This window comes from Carcharodon carcharias, chromosome 10 (genome assembly GCF_017639515.1).
Source record: "Carcharodon carcharias isolate sCarCar2 chromosome 10, sCarCar2.pri, whole genome shotgun sequence".
Lineage (NCBI taxonomy): Eukaryota > Metazoa > Chordata > Chondrichthyes > Lamniformes > Lamnidae > Carcharodon > Carcharodon carcharias.
In genome coordinates, this window is record NC_054476.1 from 63,295,969 (window position 1) to 63,317,565 (window position 21,597).

Below are 21,597 nucleotides of genomic sequence, written 5' to 3' on the forward strand. Positions count from 1 at the left end.
TTGTTTATAGGTTACGAAATAGTAGTAGTAGTAGTGTAGGGCATGGTATAAATCAAAAATTAAAGGTCCATGTAACAAGGGCAATACAGTTAACATGGGGGACATCAATTTACATATAGACTAGATAAGCGTAACTAGCACAAATGCTGTGGAGGACAAGTTCCCGGAATGTTTCCAAGATGGCTTTCTAGAACAATATGTTGAGGGACTAACTAGATAATGGACTATTTTAAATCTAGTATTGTGCAATGAGAAAGGGCTAATTAATAATCTTGTTGTAATAGAGCCTCTAGGGGAGAGTGACCTTAATATGATGGAATTTTACATTAAATTTGAAAGTGATGTAGTTCAATTTGAAACTAGGATCTTAAACCTAAACAAAGGAAACTACAAAGGTATGAGGGGCTGTGGTAGCTTGGGAGAAGTCATTAAAATGTATGATGGTAGACAGGCAATGACTAGCATTTAAAGAATTAGTACATGGTTTAAAACAACAATGTAACATTCCTTTCGGGCACAAAAAAACAGCAAGATAGGTGATCCAACTGTGGCCAACAAGAGAATTAAAAGATTGTGTTGGATCAAAGGAAGAGGCTTATAAAGTTGCCAAAAAACGATACAAACCTGAGGATAGGGAGCATTTTAGAATTTAGCAAAGGAGGACCAAGAAACTGATAAAGAAAGAGAAAATAAAATATGTAAGTAAACTGACAAGAGTCATAAAAATGGAATGTAAAAGTTTCTATAGGTATGTAAAATGGAAAAGATTAGCAAAGACAAATGTGGGCCCATTACAGACAGAGACGGGAGAATTTATAATGGGGAATAAGGAAATGGCAGAGATTGTGTCTGTCTTCATAAGGGAAGATACAAGAAACCTCCCAGGAATACTAGAGAACCAAGAGACTGGCAAGAATGAGGAATTGAAAGAAATTGGCATGAGTAAAAAGTAATACTGGAAAAATTGTTGGAACTGAAAGTTGGTAAATCCCCGGGACCTGATGATCTACATTCCGGAATGTTGAGAGAAGTGACTGTAGAGATAGTGGATGCATTGGTGGTCATCTTCCAAAATTCTATAGATTCTGGAATGGTTCCTGCAGATTGGAAGGTAGCAAATGTAACCCTACTATTTAAGAAAGGAGGGAGAGAAAAAATGGGGAACTAGAGACCTGTTAGCCAGACATCAGCAGCAGTGAAAATGCTAGAATACATGAAAGGATATGATAACTGGACAGTTAGAAAATAATGGTACAAATAGGCAGAGTCAACATGGATTTATAAAAGGGAAATAGTGTTTGACAAATCTTAGTTTTTTTTTGTGGATGTATCTAGCAGATTAGATGAGGAGGAACCAGTGCATGTGGTGTATTTGGATTTTCAGAAAGCTTTTGATAAGGTCCCACACAGGAGGTTAGTGAGCAAAATTAGAGCACGTAGGATTGGGGATAATATACTGGCATGGATTGAGACATGGTTAACAGACAAAAAACAGAGTAGGAATAAATGGTGGTGGTGAATGTTTGGAATTCTCTACCCCAGAGGAGTCTGGAGTCTCAGTTATTGAGTATATTCAAGACAGAGATCGATAGATTTCTAGATATTAAAGATGTCAAGGGATGTGGGGATAGTGCAAGAAAATGGCATTGAGGTAGAAGATCGGCCTTGATCTAGTCGAATGGCTGACCAGGCTCTAGGGTTCAATTCGCCTACTCCTCCTACGTCTGTTCTTAAATGACTGTACTGTGCATCACTAGAGTGTTTATTGCTCTATATATCAGAGAGAACATAGTTACTAGCCTAAGATAAATCTGACCTAGTATATGATACTAGAATTTTAAAATTTAATGTTTGCTGTTACGGTTGTCCTTAGTGCCCTGGAAAGGTGGGGGGAGTGGGGGGTGGGGGTGGGTGGTGGAATTGTGGGCAGGGCTAAATATCCCAGATATCCTGCTTCTGATGCTGACATTTGAGGACAGATTCATGTATGAATTGCCTACTGACACTCACTGACTCACGTTTGATGCTCATTAAGAGAATGAGAGAGGTCTTTATACAGTTTGTGATAACTAGAAATAGTTATCATTGTAAGTGACTACCCAACCAGAGGAAATAGGTTTTCCATATTTATTCTATCAAAGCCCTTCATCATTTTAAAAACCCCTATCATAGGTTTTCTTAGCTATCTCTGTTTCAGTAGACATAGTTGCTGTGTCTTGAGGCTTGCTCAAAACTATGGTTTTCCATTCCTAACATCATCTTGGTGAACCTACTCTTGAGTTCCTTTCTAAAAGGGGGGCACCCTAAATTGCACACAACTGTTTAACTGTGGCCTGAGTGATGATTTGTCCAAATTTATTATTACTATGGGTATTTTATTATTATATTTTCTATGCCTATGTATAAAGCTTGGCATTTTTTATGGCTTTACCTACCTGCACCCTCAAGGAATTGGGTCAGAATTAACTGGTGAATATGCCCTTGCCAGTTTAATTTCAATGAGATCTTGCTGTAAGTGGGAGATGAAATCAGCACAGTACTCCCTTCAGGGCATCTTGGATCTATGTGAACAGGGCAAACAACTGTATATCTCCTTAGCTAATTAGATTGAAGGTTTATTAAATGAACAGCCCAGTGTCTGAAAAAAGAAGTTGAAATAATGACTTTAGTGTCAAGTCAGGTGCTAGAGAGGGAAAGAAAGATTGGATTGAGAAAGAGAGAAAAGTCTCCATCATACCTTCATTCTCCACCTATAGATTTCCTCCTTCATTCCTAAACAGTCCTATCCACTCTTTCATAATTCTTTTACTTTTTATTAACTCTCAAAAGACTATAATGTTCACTTACTAGCATCTTTACCAATTCTCTTTATGCCGTTCAAATCTTCTTGTTCACATCGTCACTAACTTTCCATGTCCTTGTGATTTTTATTAGTGTTGTTAACACACTTACAGTTCTAACAATATTAGGTCAAGTCTTTATTGAGACACCTTATTCATGATTCCTCTGTGAGCTCTGCTATATGATGAACTGGAATACTGTATGCCGTTTTGGTCTCCACATTTAAGAAAGGATATACTTGCATAGGCGGCGATACAGTGAAGGTTCACTAAATTGGTCCCTGGGATAAGAGGCTGAGTAAATTGGACTTATATTTTCTGGAGTTTAGAAGGATGCGAGGCGATTTCATTGAAACATATGAAATTCTGAAGGGGCTTGATAGGATATACACTGAGAGATTGTTTCTGCTGGTTGGGGAGTCTAAAATGGGGGCACAAGTTTCAGGATAAAGGCCGATCATTTAGGACTGAGATGAGGAGAAGCTACTTCATCAAAGGGTGGTAAATCTTTGAAATTCTCTACCCCAGAATTCTCTAATCCAGAGTAATCTCTGGATTACTTCTGGTGCCTCTCGCTAGTGAGTATAGAAATAGCTGGTTAGTCCAGACGAATGTGTGGCTGGAGAGATGGTGCAGGAGGGAAGGCTTTAGATTTCTCGATATTGAGACCGTTACTGGGGGCAGTGGGACATGTATAAGGCAGATGGGTTGCACCTGAACCGGAATGGGACAAACATCCTTGGGGGGAGGTTTGCTAGTGCTGTTGAGGAGGGTTTAAAATAACTTAGCAGGGGGATGGGATCCTGAGAGGTGGTTCATCATTGAATACATTTAAAGCTGGGTTGGACAGATCTTTGGCATCAGGGAATTGAGGAATTTGGGGAGTGGACAGGAAAGTGGAGTTGAAACCCAAGAATCAGCCATAATTGTAATGAATGGCGGAGCAGTTTCAACGGGCCATATGGTCTATTACTACTCTTATTTCTCTTATTCTTGTTTACTCGTCCTTGTATACCATTTTTACCTTTGGTGGTGGCATGAAATGTACTGACCAATCATATATGCTGGAGCAAGGATACATAAAAGTGACAACAGAATAACAAACATGGACCCTGCAGAAATGTGCTTATGCCTTCTGATCTTTTCCAATCCATTTATTGCCCTCTTTATCTATGGAGACACATTTGTCTTAAATCCCTTGGCTTAGTTCCTAGCTTACAATCTCCAGTTTATCATATGCTGGCCCCACAGACTGCCCAGCAAATCTAGGCACTCGGGTAGCTTGGTCAAAGAGGTAAATCTTGTTGCAGTTATAAGGTTTATAAGATTATTATGGCCCAGAACTTCCGTGGAGTGGCAATCATCGTTGGATTGCCATTTCGCTCCCTTTTGCTTAACCTGGTCAGGAGCTGCACATTTCTCGCTTGATCCTCTGTGCTGGGCTTGGTGCAGGGCAAGATTATTGGAAGGGAGTGATGAAGTCACAATCCCTTTTTACAGCACCAGCTGCTGGGGTTAGAAGCTACCAGACTGAGAAAAGAAAAGGGCAGAAACTAAGAATATTTTTTTCCGATTCTGGGAGAATTGAATGTTACTTGAAGGACGGTATACTTTCTGGCTGTGGTAAAAATAAAAAGAAGGGTATTCCATTCTGTAGTTTTAACTATAAGTTGCCTACAGAAATAGTATTTAGCCAATAGTGCTTTTCATCTTTTGACACAGTAAATATCTTAAAACATGAAATCTTTTTGCGTTATCCTTTCAGCTATTAATTGGAAGTTTTTTTTTGTTGTTGGTCTCTGAAGATCGTAACAATCTTAAGGATCATCTTAATGGAGGAGACAGAGGTAGAGAAGGAATTCCAGGACTTGTGGCCTGGCAATTTGAAGGCACAACCACCAGTGATGCGCAAGAAACCAGAATTGAAGGACCTGTATAAGGCGGATGGGTTGCACCTGAACCGGAATGGGACCAACATCCTTGGGGGGAGCTTTGCTAGTGCTGTTGGGGAGGGTTTAAAATAACATGGCAGGGGGTTGGGATCCTGAGAGGTGGTTTAGCAGGGGGAGATGCACAGCCAAAATTAGAAGAGAGAACAAGTGAGTCTGGAAGGCATAGAAATTATAGGCCAGTTAAGGCACAAGGGAGTTTGGCAAGGTTGGATGGTATTTATTTTTTTGCAAGGAGTCTGATGAATAAGGCAGATGAGTTGAGGGCACAAATTAATACATGGAAGTATGATGTATTTGCTGTCACAGAGACATGGTTGAGAGAGGGGCAGGATTGCCAGCTCAATATTCCAGGATATAGGGTCTCCAGGCGAGACAGGGAAGGAGGTAAAAGAGGAGGTATCGCAATATTGATCAAGGAATCAATTACAGCAACAAGGAAGGATGACATCTTAGAAGGCTGCTGAAATGAAGCCATATGGATAGAACTTAAAAACAAAAAAGGAGCAATCACATTGCTGGGAGTGTACAATAGGCCCCCAAACAGTCAGAGAGAAATAGAAGAGCAGATATCTAGGCAAATTTCAGAGAAGTGTAAAAATAATAGGGTAGTAATAGTGGGGGATTTCAACTTCCCCAACGTTAACTGGGCTAGCTATAGTGTGATAGATTTAGAGGGAGTGGAATTCTTAAAATGCATCTAGGAGAGCTTTTTAAAGCAATACATAGAAGGTCCTACAAGAGAGTAAGTCCTGGACTTAATTTTAGGGAATGAAACCGGGCAAGTGGTAGAGGTATCTGTGGGGGAGCATTTTGCAGATCATGATCATAACTCTGTTAGATTCAAGGTTGTTATGGAAAAGGACAAGGATGGGCCAGAAATCAGAGTTCTCAATGGAGGAAGGCTGATTTTAATAAGATCAGATATAATTTGGCCAGAGTGGATTGGGAGCAGCTACTTTTAGGTAAATCTGCGTCAGAGCAGTGGGACTCATTTAAGAAGGAAATAGGGAGAGTACAGGGCCAACATATTCCAGTAAAGACAAAGGGTGGGACCAACAAATCCAGGGAACCTGGGATGTCGAGGGATATACAGGATCGGATAAAGAGAAAAAGGGAGGCTTATGGCAGGTACCGAGAATGTGTAGGGGGGGACTTAAAAAGGAAATTAGGAGAGCAAAAAGGGGGCATGAAAAAACATTGGCAGGTAAAATAAAGGAAAATCCAATGTTATTTTACAAGTACATTAAGACTAAGAAGATAACTAGGGAAAGAGTAGGGCCCATTAAGGACCATAGTGGTAATTTGTGTGTGGAGCTGGAAGAGTAAGGTAGGGTTCTAAATGAATACTTTGTGTCAGTGTTCACAAGTGAGAAGATGACGTGGGTGTGGAAATCAGACAAAAGGACTGTGATATAATTAAAGAAATTAGCATAGAAAGAGAGGAGGTTCTAAGTGGTCTGGCAGGCTTAAAAGTAGATAAATCTCCAGGCCTGGATGAAATTTATCCCAGGCTGTTGAATGAGGCAAGGGAGGAAATAGCAGGGGCGCTGGCAAAAATTTTCAATACCTCTCTGGCCACAGGAGAAGTGCCAGAGGACTGGAGGACAGCCAATGTGGCACTGTTATCCAAGAAGGGAGCAAGGGATAAACCAGGGAACTACAGACCAGTCAGTCTCACCTCAGTGGTGGGGAAACTGTTGGAAGCAATTCTGAGGGACAGAATTAATCTACACTTGGAGAGGCAGGGATTAATCAAGGACAGTCAGCATAGTTTTGTTAAGGGGAGGTCAAGTCTGATCAATTTGATTGAATTTTTTGAAGAGGTGACAGGTGTGTAGATGAGGGCAGTGCATTTGACATGGTCTACTTGGACTTCAGCAAGGCTTTTGATAAGGTCCGCATGGGAAACTGATAACGATGGTAAGAGCCCATGGGATCCAAGGCAATTTGGCAAATTGGATCCAGAATTGGCTGAGTGGCAGGAAGCAGAAGGTGATGGTTGAGGACTGTTTTTGCGACTGGATGCCTGTGTCCTGTAGGGTTCCATAGGGATCAGTGTTAGGTTCCTTGCTGTTTGTGGTATATATAAAAGATTTAGACTTGAATGTAGGATGGTTGATCAGTAAGTTCACGGATGACATGAAAATTGGTGGGGTAGTAAAAAGTGGGAGGGATAGCCTTAGATTACAGGAGGATATAGACGGGCTGGCCAGATGGGCTGATCAGTGACAAATGGAATTTAATCTGGATAAGTGTGAGGTGATGCACTTGGGCAGGACAAGCAAGGCACGGGAAACACGATGAATGGTAGGATCCTGGGAATTACCGAGGAAGAGGGACTTTGGTGCACATGCCCACTGGTCCCTTAAGGTAGCCGGACAGATAAATAAAGTGGTTAAGAAGGCATATGAGATACTTGCCTTTATTAGCCGAGGCATAGAATATAAGAGCAGGGAGGTTATGCTGGAACTGTATAAAACGCTGGTTTGGCCACAGCTAGAGTATTGCATGCAGCTCTGGAATCTGCATTATAGGAAGGATGTGATTGCACTAGAGAGAGTGCAGAGGAGATTTACCGGGAATGTTGCCTGGGCTGGAGAGTTTTAGTTATGAGAGATTGGATGGACTGGGGTTATTTTCCCTGGCGCAGAGGAGACTGAGGGGGGACATGATTGAGGTATATAAAATTATGAGGGGCATGGATAGGGTGGACATGAAGAAACTTTTCCCCTTGGTGGAAGGATCAATAATCGGGGGCATGGATTTAAGGTAAGGGGCAGGAGATTTAGAGGGGATGTGAGGAAGAATTTTTTCACCCAGAGGGTGATGGGAATCTGGAACTCACTGCCAGAAAGGATGGTAGAGGCAGAAACCCTCATAATATTTTAGTATTTGGATGTGCACTTACGATGCCATGGCATACATAGCTGTGGGCCTAGTGCTGGAAAATGAGATTGGAATAGTTAGGTACTTGTTTGACTGGCACAGACTCGATGGGCTGAAGGGCCTTTTTCTGTGCTGTAGACCTCTATGACTCTAGATCATATATCCATCCCCCTTGGATCTGTCATTGATGCTGTCCTATATCTAACTTGCCTTATTTCTACATCACTGATACTGTCCTATAACGATCATTCCTATATCCATGATTTTATCTCTTTTCTAATTGTCTTGTCAGGCCTGATCATTGTTTATTCTCGTCCAGAGTGCAGAATCCTATCAGATTTCATTGAAAGCATTTTGTACAAAAGACGTCGTCTCAGTTGGGCTTCGAGTGGAAATGCCTAAAATCTTCTCCTCTTGCAAACATTTTTTTTCTCTCTCCAGTTCCCTTCATCACTCCTGAAGGCGTTGCTCATGCTGGAGGTCAACGGTTGTCTGCCCTTTGGTGTATCACTTCTGGTAAATGTCTATTATTCACATTATTTAGGCAGGCTGCTTACCTAAGCCAGTTGCTGTACATATTTTCCAGAGAAAGTACCTAGAGAGCACTTTGTCCCCCCAATCTGCTTTTTTGTTCAGAGGTGTGCTGAAGCCAATTGTACTTACTACCTCCATTGCTGCATCCAGTTTGGGTAACTTCATATGTTCCCTTTATTGGCATGACACAATTTACAGGGATCACTCTAAGTTAGTGCTCAATGCCTCCAGGTGCAGAGTGCAGAACACCAGCAAAGTTGTAAAGGGGAAACAACTTTGAACAGAAAGTGATGATTAGGTAATTTCATGCTTTGGATTCATAAGACTGAAAATTGTAGCAGGAAAGGAAGACTGGGAGAAAAGAAATTCAAGAGTTTTGGTTTTTGAGAAAAAGTGAGTCAACTTAGGGGACTCCGTGATGAGTCCTGGTTTCAGCGCAGCGAGGTGGAAGAATGTATTTACAGCTTATGATGAGCAACAGAAGAAGGGTCAGAGAAGCAATGATCTGAGAAGTAGAGAAAAAAGATAAGATTAGAATGGATAGAACATGTTTGAAGGCTGATGTGAGAAAGGATCACTGATTTAGGGTAAATCTTTTCTTGATGGTAGTAAACACTGTGTATTAGCAACATTTGTACCATTTCAGCTGTGCAAGTTTTTTTAAAAAATTCAGGCCTGTGCACCATTAAACCAAAATAGATCTTTCATATTGTCAGCATTTAACAAAAATACTTTTTTAAGAAAGGGTTTTTAATTCTTCTCTGGCCATGGGGAAGGTGCCAGAGGACTGGAGAACAGCTAATGTGGTTCCGCTATTTAGGAAGGGTTGTAGAGATAAGCCAGGGAACTACAGACCAGTGAGTCTCACGTCAGTAGTAGGGCAACTATTGGAGAAAATTTTGAAGGAGAGAGTCTATCTCCACTTGGAGAGGCAAGGTTTGATCAGGGATAGTCAGCATGGCTTTGTCAGAGGGAGGTCATGCCAAACAAATTTGATTGAATTTTTTGAGGAGGTGACCAGGTGTGTAGATGAGGGTAGTGTAGCTGATCTAGTTTATATGGATTTCAGCAAAGCCTTTGACAAGGTCCCACATGGGAGACTTATAAAGAAGGCGAATGCACATGGGATACAGGGTAATTTGATCAGGTGGATTCAAAATTGGCTTAGTTGTAGGAGACAGAGGGTGATGACAGAGGATGCTTTAGTGACTGGAAGCCAGTGTCCAGTGGGGTACCACAGGGATCTGTGCTGGGTCCCCTATTATTTGTCAGTTATATAAACGATATAGATGACTGTGTGTGTGTGGGGGGGGGGTTAGGATTAGTAAGTTCGCGGATGACACAAAGAATGGCCAAGTGGTTAACAGTGAGGTTGAGTGTCTTGGGCTACAGGAAGATATAGACGGGATGGCCAAATGGACAGATAAGTGACAGATGGAATTTAGCCCTGAAAAGTGTGAGGTGATACACTTTGGAAGGAGTAATTTGACAAGGAAGTATTCAATGAACGGCATGACACTAGGAACAAAGGGACCTTGGCGTGTGTGCCCATAGATCTCTGAAGGCAGAGGGGCATGTTAGTGGGGTGCTGAAAAAGGCATAAGGGACACTTGCCTTTATCAATCGAGGCATAGATTACAAAAGTAGGGAGGTCATGTTGGAGTTGTGTAGAACCTTGGTGAGGCCACAGCTGGAGTACTGTTTCCAGTTCTGGTTGCCACATTATAGGAAGGATGTGATTGCACTAGAAGGGATGCAGAGGAGATTCGCCAAGATGTTGCCTGGGGTGAAGCATTTAAGTTATGAAGAGAGGTTGAATAGACTTGAGTTGTTTTTGTTAGAGCAGAGAAGACTGAGGGGCGACCTGATCGCAGTGTACAAGATTATGAGGGGCATGGACAGAGTGGATAGGGAGCATCTATTCCCTTTAGTTGAAGGGTCAGTCACGAGGGGATATAAGTTCAAGGTGAGGGGTAAGAGGTTTAGGGGGGATGTGACGAAAAAGGTTTTTCCCCAGAGGGTGGTGACGGTCTGGAATGTACTGCCTGGCAGTGTGGTGGAGGTGGGGTGCCTCACATCCTTTAAAAAGTACCTGGATGAGCACTTGGTACATCATAACATTCAAGGCTATGGGCCAAGTGCTGGTAAATGGGGTTAAGTAGGTAGGTCAGGTGTTTCTCACATGTCGGTGCAGACTTGATGGGCTGAAGGGCCTCTTCTGCACTGTGTGATTCTGATTCTGTGATTCATAACATGAGAAAATGAAAGTGCAATTAAGTTAATGATTATTTGCCGCATTTGAAAAGAGCTGCTCTAAACACAACTGAATATTTTATAGCAAACATTGGATTTGTAAGATAGTTTTGAATGAGGAAACCATTTGACCCATTTGATCATATCCTTTCAGATTATCAAACCTGCCAACCTCCCTTTGCAGCATTAGGCTGTTTCTGAAATGGTTCCAGTGATCTAGTTTCAACCAGTTTTCCTGGCAGGATTCTCCCCCTAACTGAGTATGCTTGAGAAATAAATACTTCTTCTTGTAATGTTCTTTGATCTGTTCTGGGATGCTTCCCTGTCAGGAGAAAGAGTGCTAGCCATGAAGTTAGGGCCAGGTTAAATAGTCTAGTGGCAGTTGGTAACCTGAAACAATTGGACTGTTTTACATTAGGCAAATAAAACATTGGGAGCTAATTGAAGTCTGGACTTGGTTGATTTGTAGACTTGAATGAACCATGTAAACAGTGTGCTGTTACTTTGTGTACTCTTCGCAGAATCTACTCTCAAACTGTCCATTATGGCCACTTCATCAGAAGAGGTTCTGCTAATTGTGAAGAAAGTGCGGCACAAAAAACAGGATGGGGCTCTATATCTGATGGCAGAACGTGTAGCATGGACGCCAGAGGGGAAGGATCGCTTTGTCATTAGCCACATGTATGCAGATATCCGCTGTAAGTATTTTGGTCAGAGGGAAAGTCTGGGCAGTGCAGTTGTTTGTCACTGATCTGTCATATTTTTGATTGGTGTGCAAATCCAGTCCATGCTGATGGTATTAAAAATCTTCTCTTACTTCTGGATCTTGCCCTTAACTCTGCAGCCAGTGCTGCTAAACTGGCAACCTCTCTTGGAGAGGCCACAGTATGGGAGATGTGAGGAATTAAACATGTCACAATGGAGCTTGTCCAAGATTGGGACAATGTAGAAGGAGCTTTGCTCTTCGTATAATTCAGGGTGAAAATTTGTGAAGTGGACAATAGAGGATTTTTGCTGTGGGATGACCAGAGTATTACATTTCTATTGAACGAGGTAGGTATTTTGTCTTTGTATTCTTTCATATTATACACCTCAACCCAAAGTGACTTGGATTCCATTGGAGCCTCAATAAAATTGTCTCAATTTTAAGATTCTTCCTTACAAACAGTGCCATTTTCCCTCCCAGTTTATTTTTCTGATCCAGCTTATAGTACTACTGAGTTTTAGTTTGTTGCCTACATTTCTGAGGTTTGAAAAATCCTTCAGTATTTCCAGTATATTACTGTAAACACTTCATTTTGTTTATTGTATTGTGAGAGTCCAAGGGGAGGTGTCAGAGCTCCAGTGAATGTCCCGCTGTCAAGCTTGTGAGTGCTCAAGGAAGGAAGTCTGGGAAGGGGGAGAGCCCTGGTGAATGTCCAAGTGGCAGAGCCCTTGGGGTCAGAGACTCCAGTGAAGTATTAGAAAAGCAGCATGTTATTTAAATAGAGAGAGATTTCAGAACTCTGTGGTTCAGAGGGATCTGGGTGTCCTGGTACATGAATCAGAAAAAGTTAGTATGCAGGTACAGCAAGTGATTAGGAAGGCAAATGGAATATTGTTGTTTATTGCAAGGGGAATGGAATATATAAGTAGGGACGTTTTTCTACAGTTGTACAGGGTGTTGGTGAGACCACATCTGGAGTACTGTGTACGGTTTTGGCCTCCTTTAAGAAAGGATATAGATGCGTTAGGAACGGTTCAGAGAAGGTTCATTCTACTGATACTGGGATGGGGTAGGTTATCTTATGAGGTAAGGTTAGAAATGCTGGATCTGTATCCATTGGAGTTTAGAAAATTGAGAGGTGATCTTATTTAAACATACGAGATCTTGAGGGAACTTGACAGAGTGGATGCCAAAAGGATGTTCCCCCTTGGAGAGACCAGAACTAGGGGACACAGTTTAAATCTTTAGAACTCTGTTCCCCAGAGAGTGGCTGAGGCAGGATCAATGAATATTTTAAGTCAGAGGTAGATAGATTCTTGATTAACAAGGGAGTCCAAGGTCATCGGGGCAGGAGGAATATGGAGTTGAGGCCACAATCAGATCAGCCATGATCTTATTGAATGGTGGAGCAGGCTCGAGGGGCCAAATGTCCTGCTCCTGCTCATAAGTCATTTGTTTGTATGTAACTGGATTTGGGCACTCTTGCTGCAATAAGGGGAGGCAGTGATGTAGTGATATTGTCACCGGACTGATATTCTAGAGACCCAGGGTAATGCCCTGGGGACCTGGCTTTGAATCCTACCACGGCAGGTGGTGAAATTTGAATTCAATGAAAATCTAGAATTTAAAGTCTGATGATGACCACAAAACCATTGCTGTAAAACTCATCTGGTTCACTACTGTTCTTTAGGGAAGGAAATCCGCTGTCCTTACCTACTTGTGATGCCAAACCCACAGCAATGTGGTTGACTCTTAAGATGCCCTCTGAACAAGGGTTATTAGGGATAGGCCGTAAATACTGGCCCATCTCTAATTACCCTTTGCCCACATCCCGTGAAAATTAAAAAAAAAACTCCTTATGTACATGCAGCTAGAGCACAAAATGCTTAATATAGCATTAAAGGACAAAGAGAAATGTTTAGGAAATGGAAAAGCTGTCAGTTGTTCATTGCTCTTCTGTGGAGAGAGAACTTCATTTTGCATCTGGCTGAGCTGCACCTGCTCTATGATATTCTGAAGTAAATTCTTTAACATCAGGATTTGTTTTCCATTTCTGTGACTTTAAATCCATTCTAAATTATAAGCGTTCATTTCTGCTTCTCTAAGGCCGAAATGAGTTAGTTACTATCTAGTTTCTGGGGAATATGGGGCCTTTGTGCTAGACTGCATTCTCACTCAGTTCAGCTGGTCTGGGAAATGGAAGGAGGTACATTGCTGCATTTGGGGATGTTCTAACTTGCCTGGGGGTGCTTGATGCTGACATTGAGCACCTGAATGGAAAGTATTTCATTCCCCAGCTTAGACATTCTTTACATTGCTAAACAGAAAAATTCATTAAAAAAGTCTAGGAATTTTTCAGTACCAGTTAATCTTTAGTTCCATTATGTACTCTACTTTAAGTCAATAGATTGAAATGTCCTGTTGTCATAATTTCATCAGTCTGAATTTATGGTATTGGTTAAATCCCAGGTCAGAAGATCAGCCCTGAAGGGAAAGCAAAAGTTCAGCTTCAGCTGATTTTACATACTGGTGACACTACGATCTTCCATTTCACCAATGATAACAGTGCTAGTGCAGCAGCCAAAGACCGTGATGCTGCTAAAGACTTGCTCCAGCAGCTGCTCCCCAAGTTCAAGAAAAAAGCAAACAAGGAACTGGAGGAAAAAAACAGGTACAGGGAGAGAAAATACAGAAGATTTTTGAACCATATTCAAACGTGGGTACAGATTCAGTTGCCCAATACAGTAAATTCCATTGTACTGATCCAGTTGAAGGATTCATACAATATTGGTTTGACCTTGAATATCTAATGGTATTTTTCGGAACCTTATTACTGCATTACTACTTAAACCCATTGAGGAGAAATCTTACTGGTCCTAATAGGAGAAGTGATGACTGTTCTTGCTGAGTGAGATACTGTATTTCTGTCTGGAGATCAGTGCAGGCGGTTCAGGTTTTTAAGGTGGAATGTAACTGAACCATAAAAGTTACATGGCCCCAAGTTTAGTTCAGTTAAATTGTCTTAGTCAGGAAAGCAGTTGCTGTGGTTACTTTCACTTCCTTTGGGCTAAGTTTAAAAATAAGGGGTCGCTCGTTTAAGACAGAGATGAGGAGAATTTTTTTCTGAGGGTCATTTGTCTTTGGCAGTGGAAGCAGGGTCTTTGAATATTTTTAAGGCAAAGCTAGATAGATTCTTGATTAACATCGGGGTGAAAGGTTACCGGGGGTAGGAAGGAGGTTACAATCAGATCAGCCATAATTTTATTGAATGGTGGAGCAGGCTTGAAAGGCTGAGTGGCCTATTCCTCCTAGCTTGTATGTTTGTAAGTCGGGGATAAGTGGCCAGAGTTTTTGCTCCTTAATGGGTTTTTGGTGATCCCTGTTAGAAAGTGTTGTGCATTGTCAGACTCTGGCTAGACTGTGATGCTTCCCATGATACAGGCTCACACCTAATTGATTGCTACTTGGGCAAAGTACCAGAACGTAGTTGATGTCTGTGGAACTGCAGCATACAAACTCCATACACAACCACATGACCTACAATTAGCTTACTTTTCATATTATGAATGACGGAAAAATATACCGTGTATATTTTAATCAATAACTGCATTTTACATTACTGATCAGAATCTCTGAAATAATAGTCTGTAATAGGTGCCATTAACATGCCCTTTCAATTGAGAGAATCCAGGTTTCAACAGCAATTTTCAGCACAGAATATCTGTGCTCTGAGGTATTGTTGGCCCAGTTAAAATTCTTTGCTCAACTTTCTATTGGATGGAATCAGACAGCTGAGTCTTGCATTCTAGAGTATGGGAGTTTCCAGCGACGACTGTAAAAATTCTGTTTTGGCACTAAGTAACAAAGAAACCCAAAGAGAAAGCAATCTTTGAGTGTAGAATCCAAACACTCTCATCCATTTATAACCTGAACTCTTGTGTTTCTGTATTCTAGAATGCTTCAGGAGGATCCAGTTCTCTTTCAACTCTATAAAGACTTGGTTGTGAGCCAGGTAATCAGTGCTGAGGAATTCTGGGCTAACCGTCTGACTGGAAATTCTGTGGATAACTCTGTGTCCAGTAACAAGCAGGATATTGGAATCTCTGCCGCATTTCTGGTGAGGGTTTATTGTTGGCCGAGTGTGAGACAGACCATCACAAGCTTCATGTCAGTTATCTTTGCATATTTGTGTTATGTATGCTGTTTGCTCAGCTTGTTTTCTACTTAGAGCAAATATTTGGTTTATTATCCTAACTAATGGAGGGTTAAATATTTTCTTACTAATGTTTCTAATAATTCAACGTTGATGAAGGAAAAACTATATTTATTAGTAAACAGCTAATATGTCTGTGTGTTTAGTTTGTCTGTGTTTTTATTTCCTTCTCTTGATCAGTTTTGTACGTGTACTCTACCTGCCGTTGATCCATATCTCAAGACATCTTTACCTAAACAAAAAAACCTCTCAATCTCAGTCCTTAATTTGTTTTTATCATCCCTACATCCACGCCTTTTGTTAGGGAGGGGTTTGAGTTCCAGAAGAGTGTGAGAGTGTATGTAAGGGGAGAGAGGAAAGAATGTGGGAGTATTGAAGCTGGGAGTGTTGGTAGTAAGTGTGGGGAGTATTGGGGCTGGGAGATGGGGGAAGAGTTTGGGAGTGTTAGCGCAGGTGGTATAATGCCAGGAGGCAGGCTGGGGAGTGTAGGAATGTCTGGGTGGGAGGGTAGGAATGTTCAATGTGAGATTTGGAATGTGGAAGCATCCAGGCAGGGATTTGGTGTTTGAGAGTGATTGAGCAGGTGGGTTGGAAGTATGAGTGTCTGCAAAGTTTGACTACTTTTTTTGTAGAAATGTGTTTTTCATAACTCTACATGCGAATATTTCAATTTGGTTGAAATAACCACTTGTGAATGCGTATTGCAGTATCTGGTATGTAATTGTGTCCTGCTTTCCTCACAGGCAGACATCCGACCACAGACCGATGGCTGTAATGGCCTCAGGTATAACCTGACCTCTGACATCATCGAATCGATTTTTAGGACCTATCCTGCAGGTGAGTGCAACATCAACAGAAAGCTTATGAATTTGGGTAGGACAAATTGTGGGCTATAGGGAACATGTCAACTCATGTTAAGCAATGTGCAGAGCGATCACCATTTCTGACGATTGTGTGAACCTCTTACTTTGATAGTGAAACAGAAGTATGCAGAGAATGTTCCTCACAATATGACGGAGAAGGAATTCTGGACCCGCTTCTTTCAGTCTCACTACTTCCATAGGGACAGGATCAATGCTGGTTCTAAGGATCTCTTCTCTGAGTGTGCCAGGATTGATGAGAAAGGTGAGCCTTCAACTCAAAGCAGAAAATTCATAAGATGCATATTTGGAGAGTATATGTATCTGTACATAGATAAAATGCTATGAGTATTTTTTTTTTATTTGTCCCTGAGATGTGTGCTTCACTGGCAAGGCTAGCATTTATTGCCCATCCCTAATTCCTCTTGAGAAAGTGGTGTGAGTCGCTATCTTGACCCACAGTAGTTCATGTGGTGTAGGTGCACCCACAGTGCTGCCAGGAAGGGTGTTCCAGGAATTTAAAACCAGCAACAGTGGAAGAATGGCAATTATATTTCCAAGTCAGGATGCCTGACATAGAGGGGTACTTGCAACTGGTAGTGTTTCCATGCACCTGTTGCGCTTGTTTTTCTAGGTGACAGTGATAGTGGATTTGGAAAATGTTGGTGAGTTGTTGAAATGTATCTTGTACATGGTACACAATACAGCCACTGTTTGCTGGTTGTGGAGGGAATGAAGGTTTAAGTCGTGGATTGAGTGCTGATTAAGCTGGCTGCTTTGTCCTGAATGCTGTCGAACTACTTGAGTGTTATTGGAGTTGCACTCATCCAAACAAGTGGGGAATATACCGTCATGCTCCTGATTTGTGCCTTGTAAATGGTGGACAGGCTTTGGGGAGTCAGGGGGTGAGCTACTTGCTGCAGAATTCCCAGCCTCTGACCTGACCTTGCTATTCCATTTGCGTTTCTGGTCTATGGTGATTTCCACCTCCTCACTCCCAGGATGTTGATGGTGGGGGATAAAGCGATCCTAATGCCATTGAATATCATGAGGAGATGGTTAGATTCTCGTATGTTAGAGATGGTCATTTCCTGGTACTTGTGTGGCACGAATGGTACTTGCTACTAATCAGCCCAAGTCTGAATGTTGTCCAGGTCTTGCTGCATGGACTACTTCATTATTTGAGGATGTAGAAATGTTATTGAATAACATTCGAGTGGTACCAGAAACTGAGCAACCATGAGAGAAATGGTATTGAATAATATATGAATGGTACTGAACGCTGCAATCATGAGCCCACATCCCCATTCCTGACCTTCTGATGGAGGAAAGATCATTGAAGCAGCTGAAGATGTTTGGGCTTAGGACATTACCCTGAGGAGTACCTGCAGCGATGTCCTCCAACAACTCCAGCCATCTTACTTTATGTTAGTTATGACTCAAGCCAGTGGAGAGTTTTCCCCCTGATTCCCATTGACTTCAATTTTCTTAGAGCTCCTTACTGCCGCACTCAGTCAAATCCTGCCTTGATGTCAAGAGCAGTTACTCTAACCTCGCTCTGGAATTCAGCTCTTTTGTCCATGTTTGATCGAGGCACGTTGAGATGAGGAGCTGAGTGGACCTGGCGGAACCCAAACTGAGCATCAGGGAACAAGTTATTGCTAAGGAAGCGCCGCTTGCTAGCACTTTTGAGGGTGATTGAGAGTAGATTGATGGGGTGGTAATTGGCCAGATTACTTTTTCTTGCTTTTTTTGTGAGCATGACATACCTGGCAATTTTCCACATTGTCAGGTAGATGCCAGTGTGATAGCTGTACTGGAACAGCTTAGCTAGGGGCACAGCTTATGCCACAGCTCAAGTCTTCAGCACTGCAGCCGGGTTGTTATTGGGACCCGTAGCTTTAGCTGTGTCTAGTGCATCCAGCTGTTTCTTAATATTACATGAAGGTGTTGCTGCCAGACCAAGTCGCCTGTAAATCTGTCTGACTATCTTGATTGGCATCTCAGATGATTCTGATTTGCCCATACCAGTTATGCTTACAAAGGTATGAATGCTGGTTATTGATCATGTACAGGAACCATCAATGTTAGATACAGCCTGGGCTGGGATCAAATTGTAACTGGTTGAAATCAGTAGAGACCTATTCTTTGAGCTGTTTTTTCCTACTATAAAGTCTGAAGCTTCTCCTAGCAAGGTTTTTTATGGGTCTTGTTTCCTCATCCTCAAATGCATGAGAGTTTGAATTATGGTTCAGATGAAAACAGGGCATATATTACTGTGCCCATTGTAGCTATTCCCATATAATGACCTCTCAGTTTTGTTACTTTAATGGTACTCTACAATAGTGCTTCTTTGTATGGGTGCCACTTGTGCTGTCTGAGAGGAGATGCTGTAATATTTTTCTCTGATCAGGTTTGAAGACTCTGGTTAGTCAGGGAGTGAAGAACCCTCTAGTGGATTTGACATCGCTGGAGGACAAATCATTGGGTGAGGTGAGCCTTACGTCGTACCAGTGGTGCAACAGGGCAATGTGAATAGTGTGTTACTGTACCTTGCAATATGACACTTAACAGCAGGTACTTTAATGTTTAAGTAATTTGTCAGTAAACAGTACAACAAATAGAGGGGAAGACAGTCAGCAGCTGTGCAACCAACTATCCTTGTCCTGACAATAACACCTTTGAAAATAGTGAGTCCAATCTGTAAGTGCAGTTCCAAACTGTGATCCCACGTTCTTTCTTTTCTTGGTTCCAGCCAATCATTTGCTCAGAGGTCACTCTTGGGAGTGAGTCTACATCTGCAATTAGCCTGCGTCTGATATCAAACTTGAACCTTTGGGAGGAGTGGGGGTGTGGTGAGACAAAGAGGGATTAGTGTAGGCTCCATAGGAAGGAGAGACAGATCTGTAGGATCAAAGGCACTATTAAAATTCTATTTTGAGCTATTTCATTGCATGGTAGCTCATGGAAAGTATCTTATCCAAATAAACAGAAGACAACTGAAGTGACAAAACAAGAAAGAAAGTTCAGAACATATGCCCAAAATAGCCAGCATGCTTAACATATAATGAATGCTTTTGCAGCTGATACGTACACTAATGGCAAATAGTGAGAGTTACTTTGCTCTTCTCCGCCGATGCTTCCAGACCTGCTGAGTATTTCAAGGTATTTCTGTTTTTGTTTTGGATTTCCAGCATCTGCAGTTTTTTGTTTTTATCAAGTGAGAGTTACTTGCTTGATATAGGCATCTGCCTGTGATGAGAATGAATGGTATTAATGGTGGGGACTGTGTGCATATCTTAAAAAAAAAAGAATGTGTATAACAACAATCCAGGTTTCGCAATATATTCTATTGAGTTCAGCATCACCATTCTCTTCCATAAACAGATCCTTTCTCCCTATTGCAATGCACTTCTGATTGTGTTCCCATCTTCCATCCTCCATAAATTTGTAATCCAAAACTCTGTTGTCCATATCCTAACTTGTGACATGTCCCATTCATTCATCACTCCTGTGCTTATTTACCTAAATTGATTCTCAGTCTGGTAATGTCTGGATTTAAAAATTTTCATCCTTGTTTGCAAATTCTTCCATGGTATCGCTTCTCTCTCTTTCTGTAACCTCCTGCAGCTTTACAACTCTATGGGATCTATGTGTTTCTCCAAACCTGACCTCTTGAACATCCCTGATTTTCATTACTCCACCGTTCGTGGCCATGTCTTCAGCTGCCAAGGCCCTAAAGTCTAGAAATCCCTCCCTAAATCTTTCCACTTCTCTGTCCTTTAAGATGCCCCTTAAAACCTATCACTTGGATCTTTTGGTCGCGTGTCCTAATATCATCCTATGAAATGCCTTGGGACATTTTATTATTACAGTAACCACAACTTGTATTTGTATAGCATTTTTAATGTGATGAAATGTCCCAAGACGCTTCACAGGAGCCTTAGCAAAATTTAACTCCAAGCCACATAAGGAAGTATTAGGGCATATGTCCAACAGGTAGGTTTTCAGTCAGGTCTTCAAAGAGGAGCAAGGGATAGAGAGGTTTAAGGAGGGAATTCCAGAGTTTATGATGATGAAATGGTTGAAGTTGAGATTGGTGGAGCCAGAATGGGAGGAACATAGATACCTTGGAATGTTGTAGGAATGGAGGAGATTATAGAGATAGGGACAGGTGAGCCCATTCAGGGATGTAATAACAGGAATGAGAATTTTAAACAAGCTGTTGCTTAACTAGGAACCAACGTAAGTCAGTGAACACAGGAATGAGGAGTGAAAGAGACATGGTGCAAGTTAAGACATGGAGCAGTAGAGTTTTGGATAACCTCATGTTTATGGAAGGTAGAAAGTGGGAGAACGGCCAAGAATGTATTGGAATAGACACGCCTGGACATAACAAAGGCGTGGATGAGCGTTTTAGCAGACGAGCTGAGGCAGGGATAAAGTCAGGCAATGTTATGGAGATGGAAAAAGGTGGTCTTCGTTAAAGGCACTATATCAATGCAAGTTTGTTGTTCATTCATGGGATGAGTGTGTCGCTGCCATTGCTTATCCTTAATTGCTCTTGAGCAGGCAATGTTGAGCTGCCGTCTTGAACTGCTGCATTCCGTGTGGTGCAGGTACTCGCACAGTGCTGTTAGGTACAGAGTTCGTTTTTTATTCAGTCATGGGATGTGGGCATTGCTGGCTAAGCAAGCATTTATTGCCCATCCCTAATTGCCCTTTAGAAGGTAGTGGCGAGCTGCATTCTTGAACTGCTGCAGTCCATGTGGTGTAGGTACGCCCACAGTGCTGTTAGGGAGGGAGCTCAAGGATTTTGACCCAGTGACAGTGAAGAAATGGCGATATATTTCCAAGTCAGGATAGTTAGTGGCTTGACGGGGAACTTCCAGTTTTGTTCCCATGTGCCTGCTGCCCTTGTCCTTCTGGACGGTAGCAGTTGTGGATTTGGTGGTGCTATCTAAGGAGCCTTGGTGAGTTCCTGCAGTGCATCTTGTAGATGATAGACACTGCTGCCACTGGGCATCGATGGTGGAGGGAGTGCCAATCAATCAGGCTGCTTTGCCCTGGATGGTACCAAGCTCCTTGAGTGTTGTTGGAGCTGCACTCATCCAGGCAAGTGGAGAGTATTCCATTACACTCCTGATCTGTGCCTTGTAGATGGTGGATGGGCTTTGGGGAGTCAGGAGGTGAGTTATTCACTGCAAGATTCCTAGCCTCTGACCTGTTCTTGTAGCCACTGTATTTATATGGCTAGTCTAGTTTCTGGTCAATGATAACCCCCAGGATGTTGATAGTGGCGAATTCAGCAATGGTAATGCCATTGAATGTCAAGGGGCGATGGCTAGAATCT

The 21,597-nt window shown here is 42.0% G+C and overlaps 1 protein-coding gene across 8 annotated transcripts in view; it reads left to right on the forward strand.

Annotated features, from left to right (window-relative positions):
- gtf2h1 (general transcription factor IIH, polypeptide 1) overlaps window positions 1-21,597 on the forward strand; it is a 97,394-nt gene that overhangs the window by 26,167 nt on the left and 49,630 nt on the right. For 4 of the 8 annotated variants that reach the window (XM_041196572.1, XM_041196569.1, XM_041196571.1 and 1 more), the window contains exons 2-8: window positions 8,120-8,194; window positions 10,987-11,163; window positions 13,641-13,842; window positions 15,126-15,288; window positions 16,128-16,221; window positions 16,360-16,509; window positions 18,658-18,737. In XM_041196572.1, the coding sequence (XP_041052506.1) occupies window positions 11,010-11,163; window positions 13,641-13,842; window positions 15,126-15,288; window positions 16,128-16,221; window positions 16,360-16,509; window positions 18,658-18,737 (843 nt within the window). In that variant the 5' untranslated portion in view covers window positions 8,120-8,194; window positions 10,987-11,009. The remainder of the gene's footprint in view (window positions 1-8,119; window positions 8,195-10,986; window positions 11,164-13,640; window positions 13,843-15,125; window positions 15,289-16,127; window positions 16,222-16,359; window positions 16,510-18,657; window positions 18,738-21,597) is intronic. The other 4 variants (XM_041196573.1, XM_041196568.1, XM_041196567.1 and 1 more) reach the window with 1 other exon arrangement.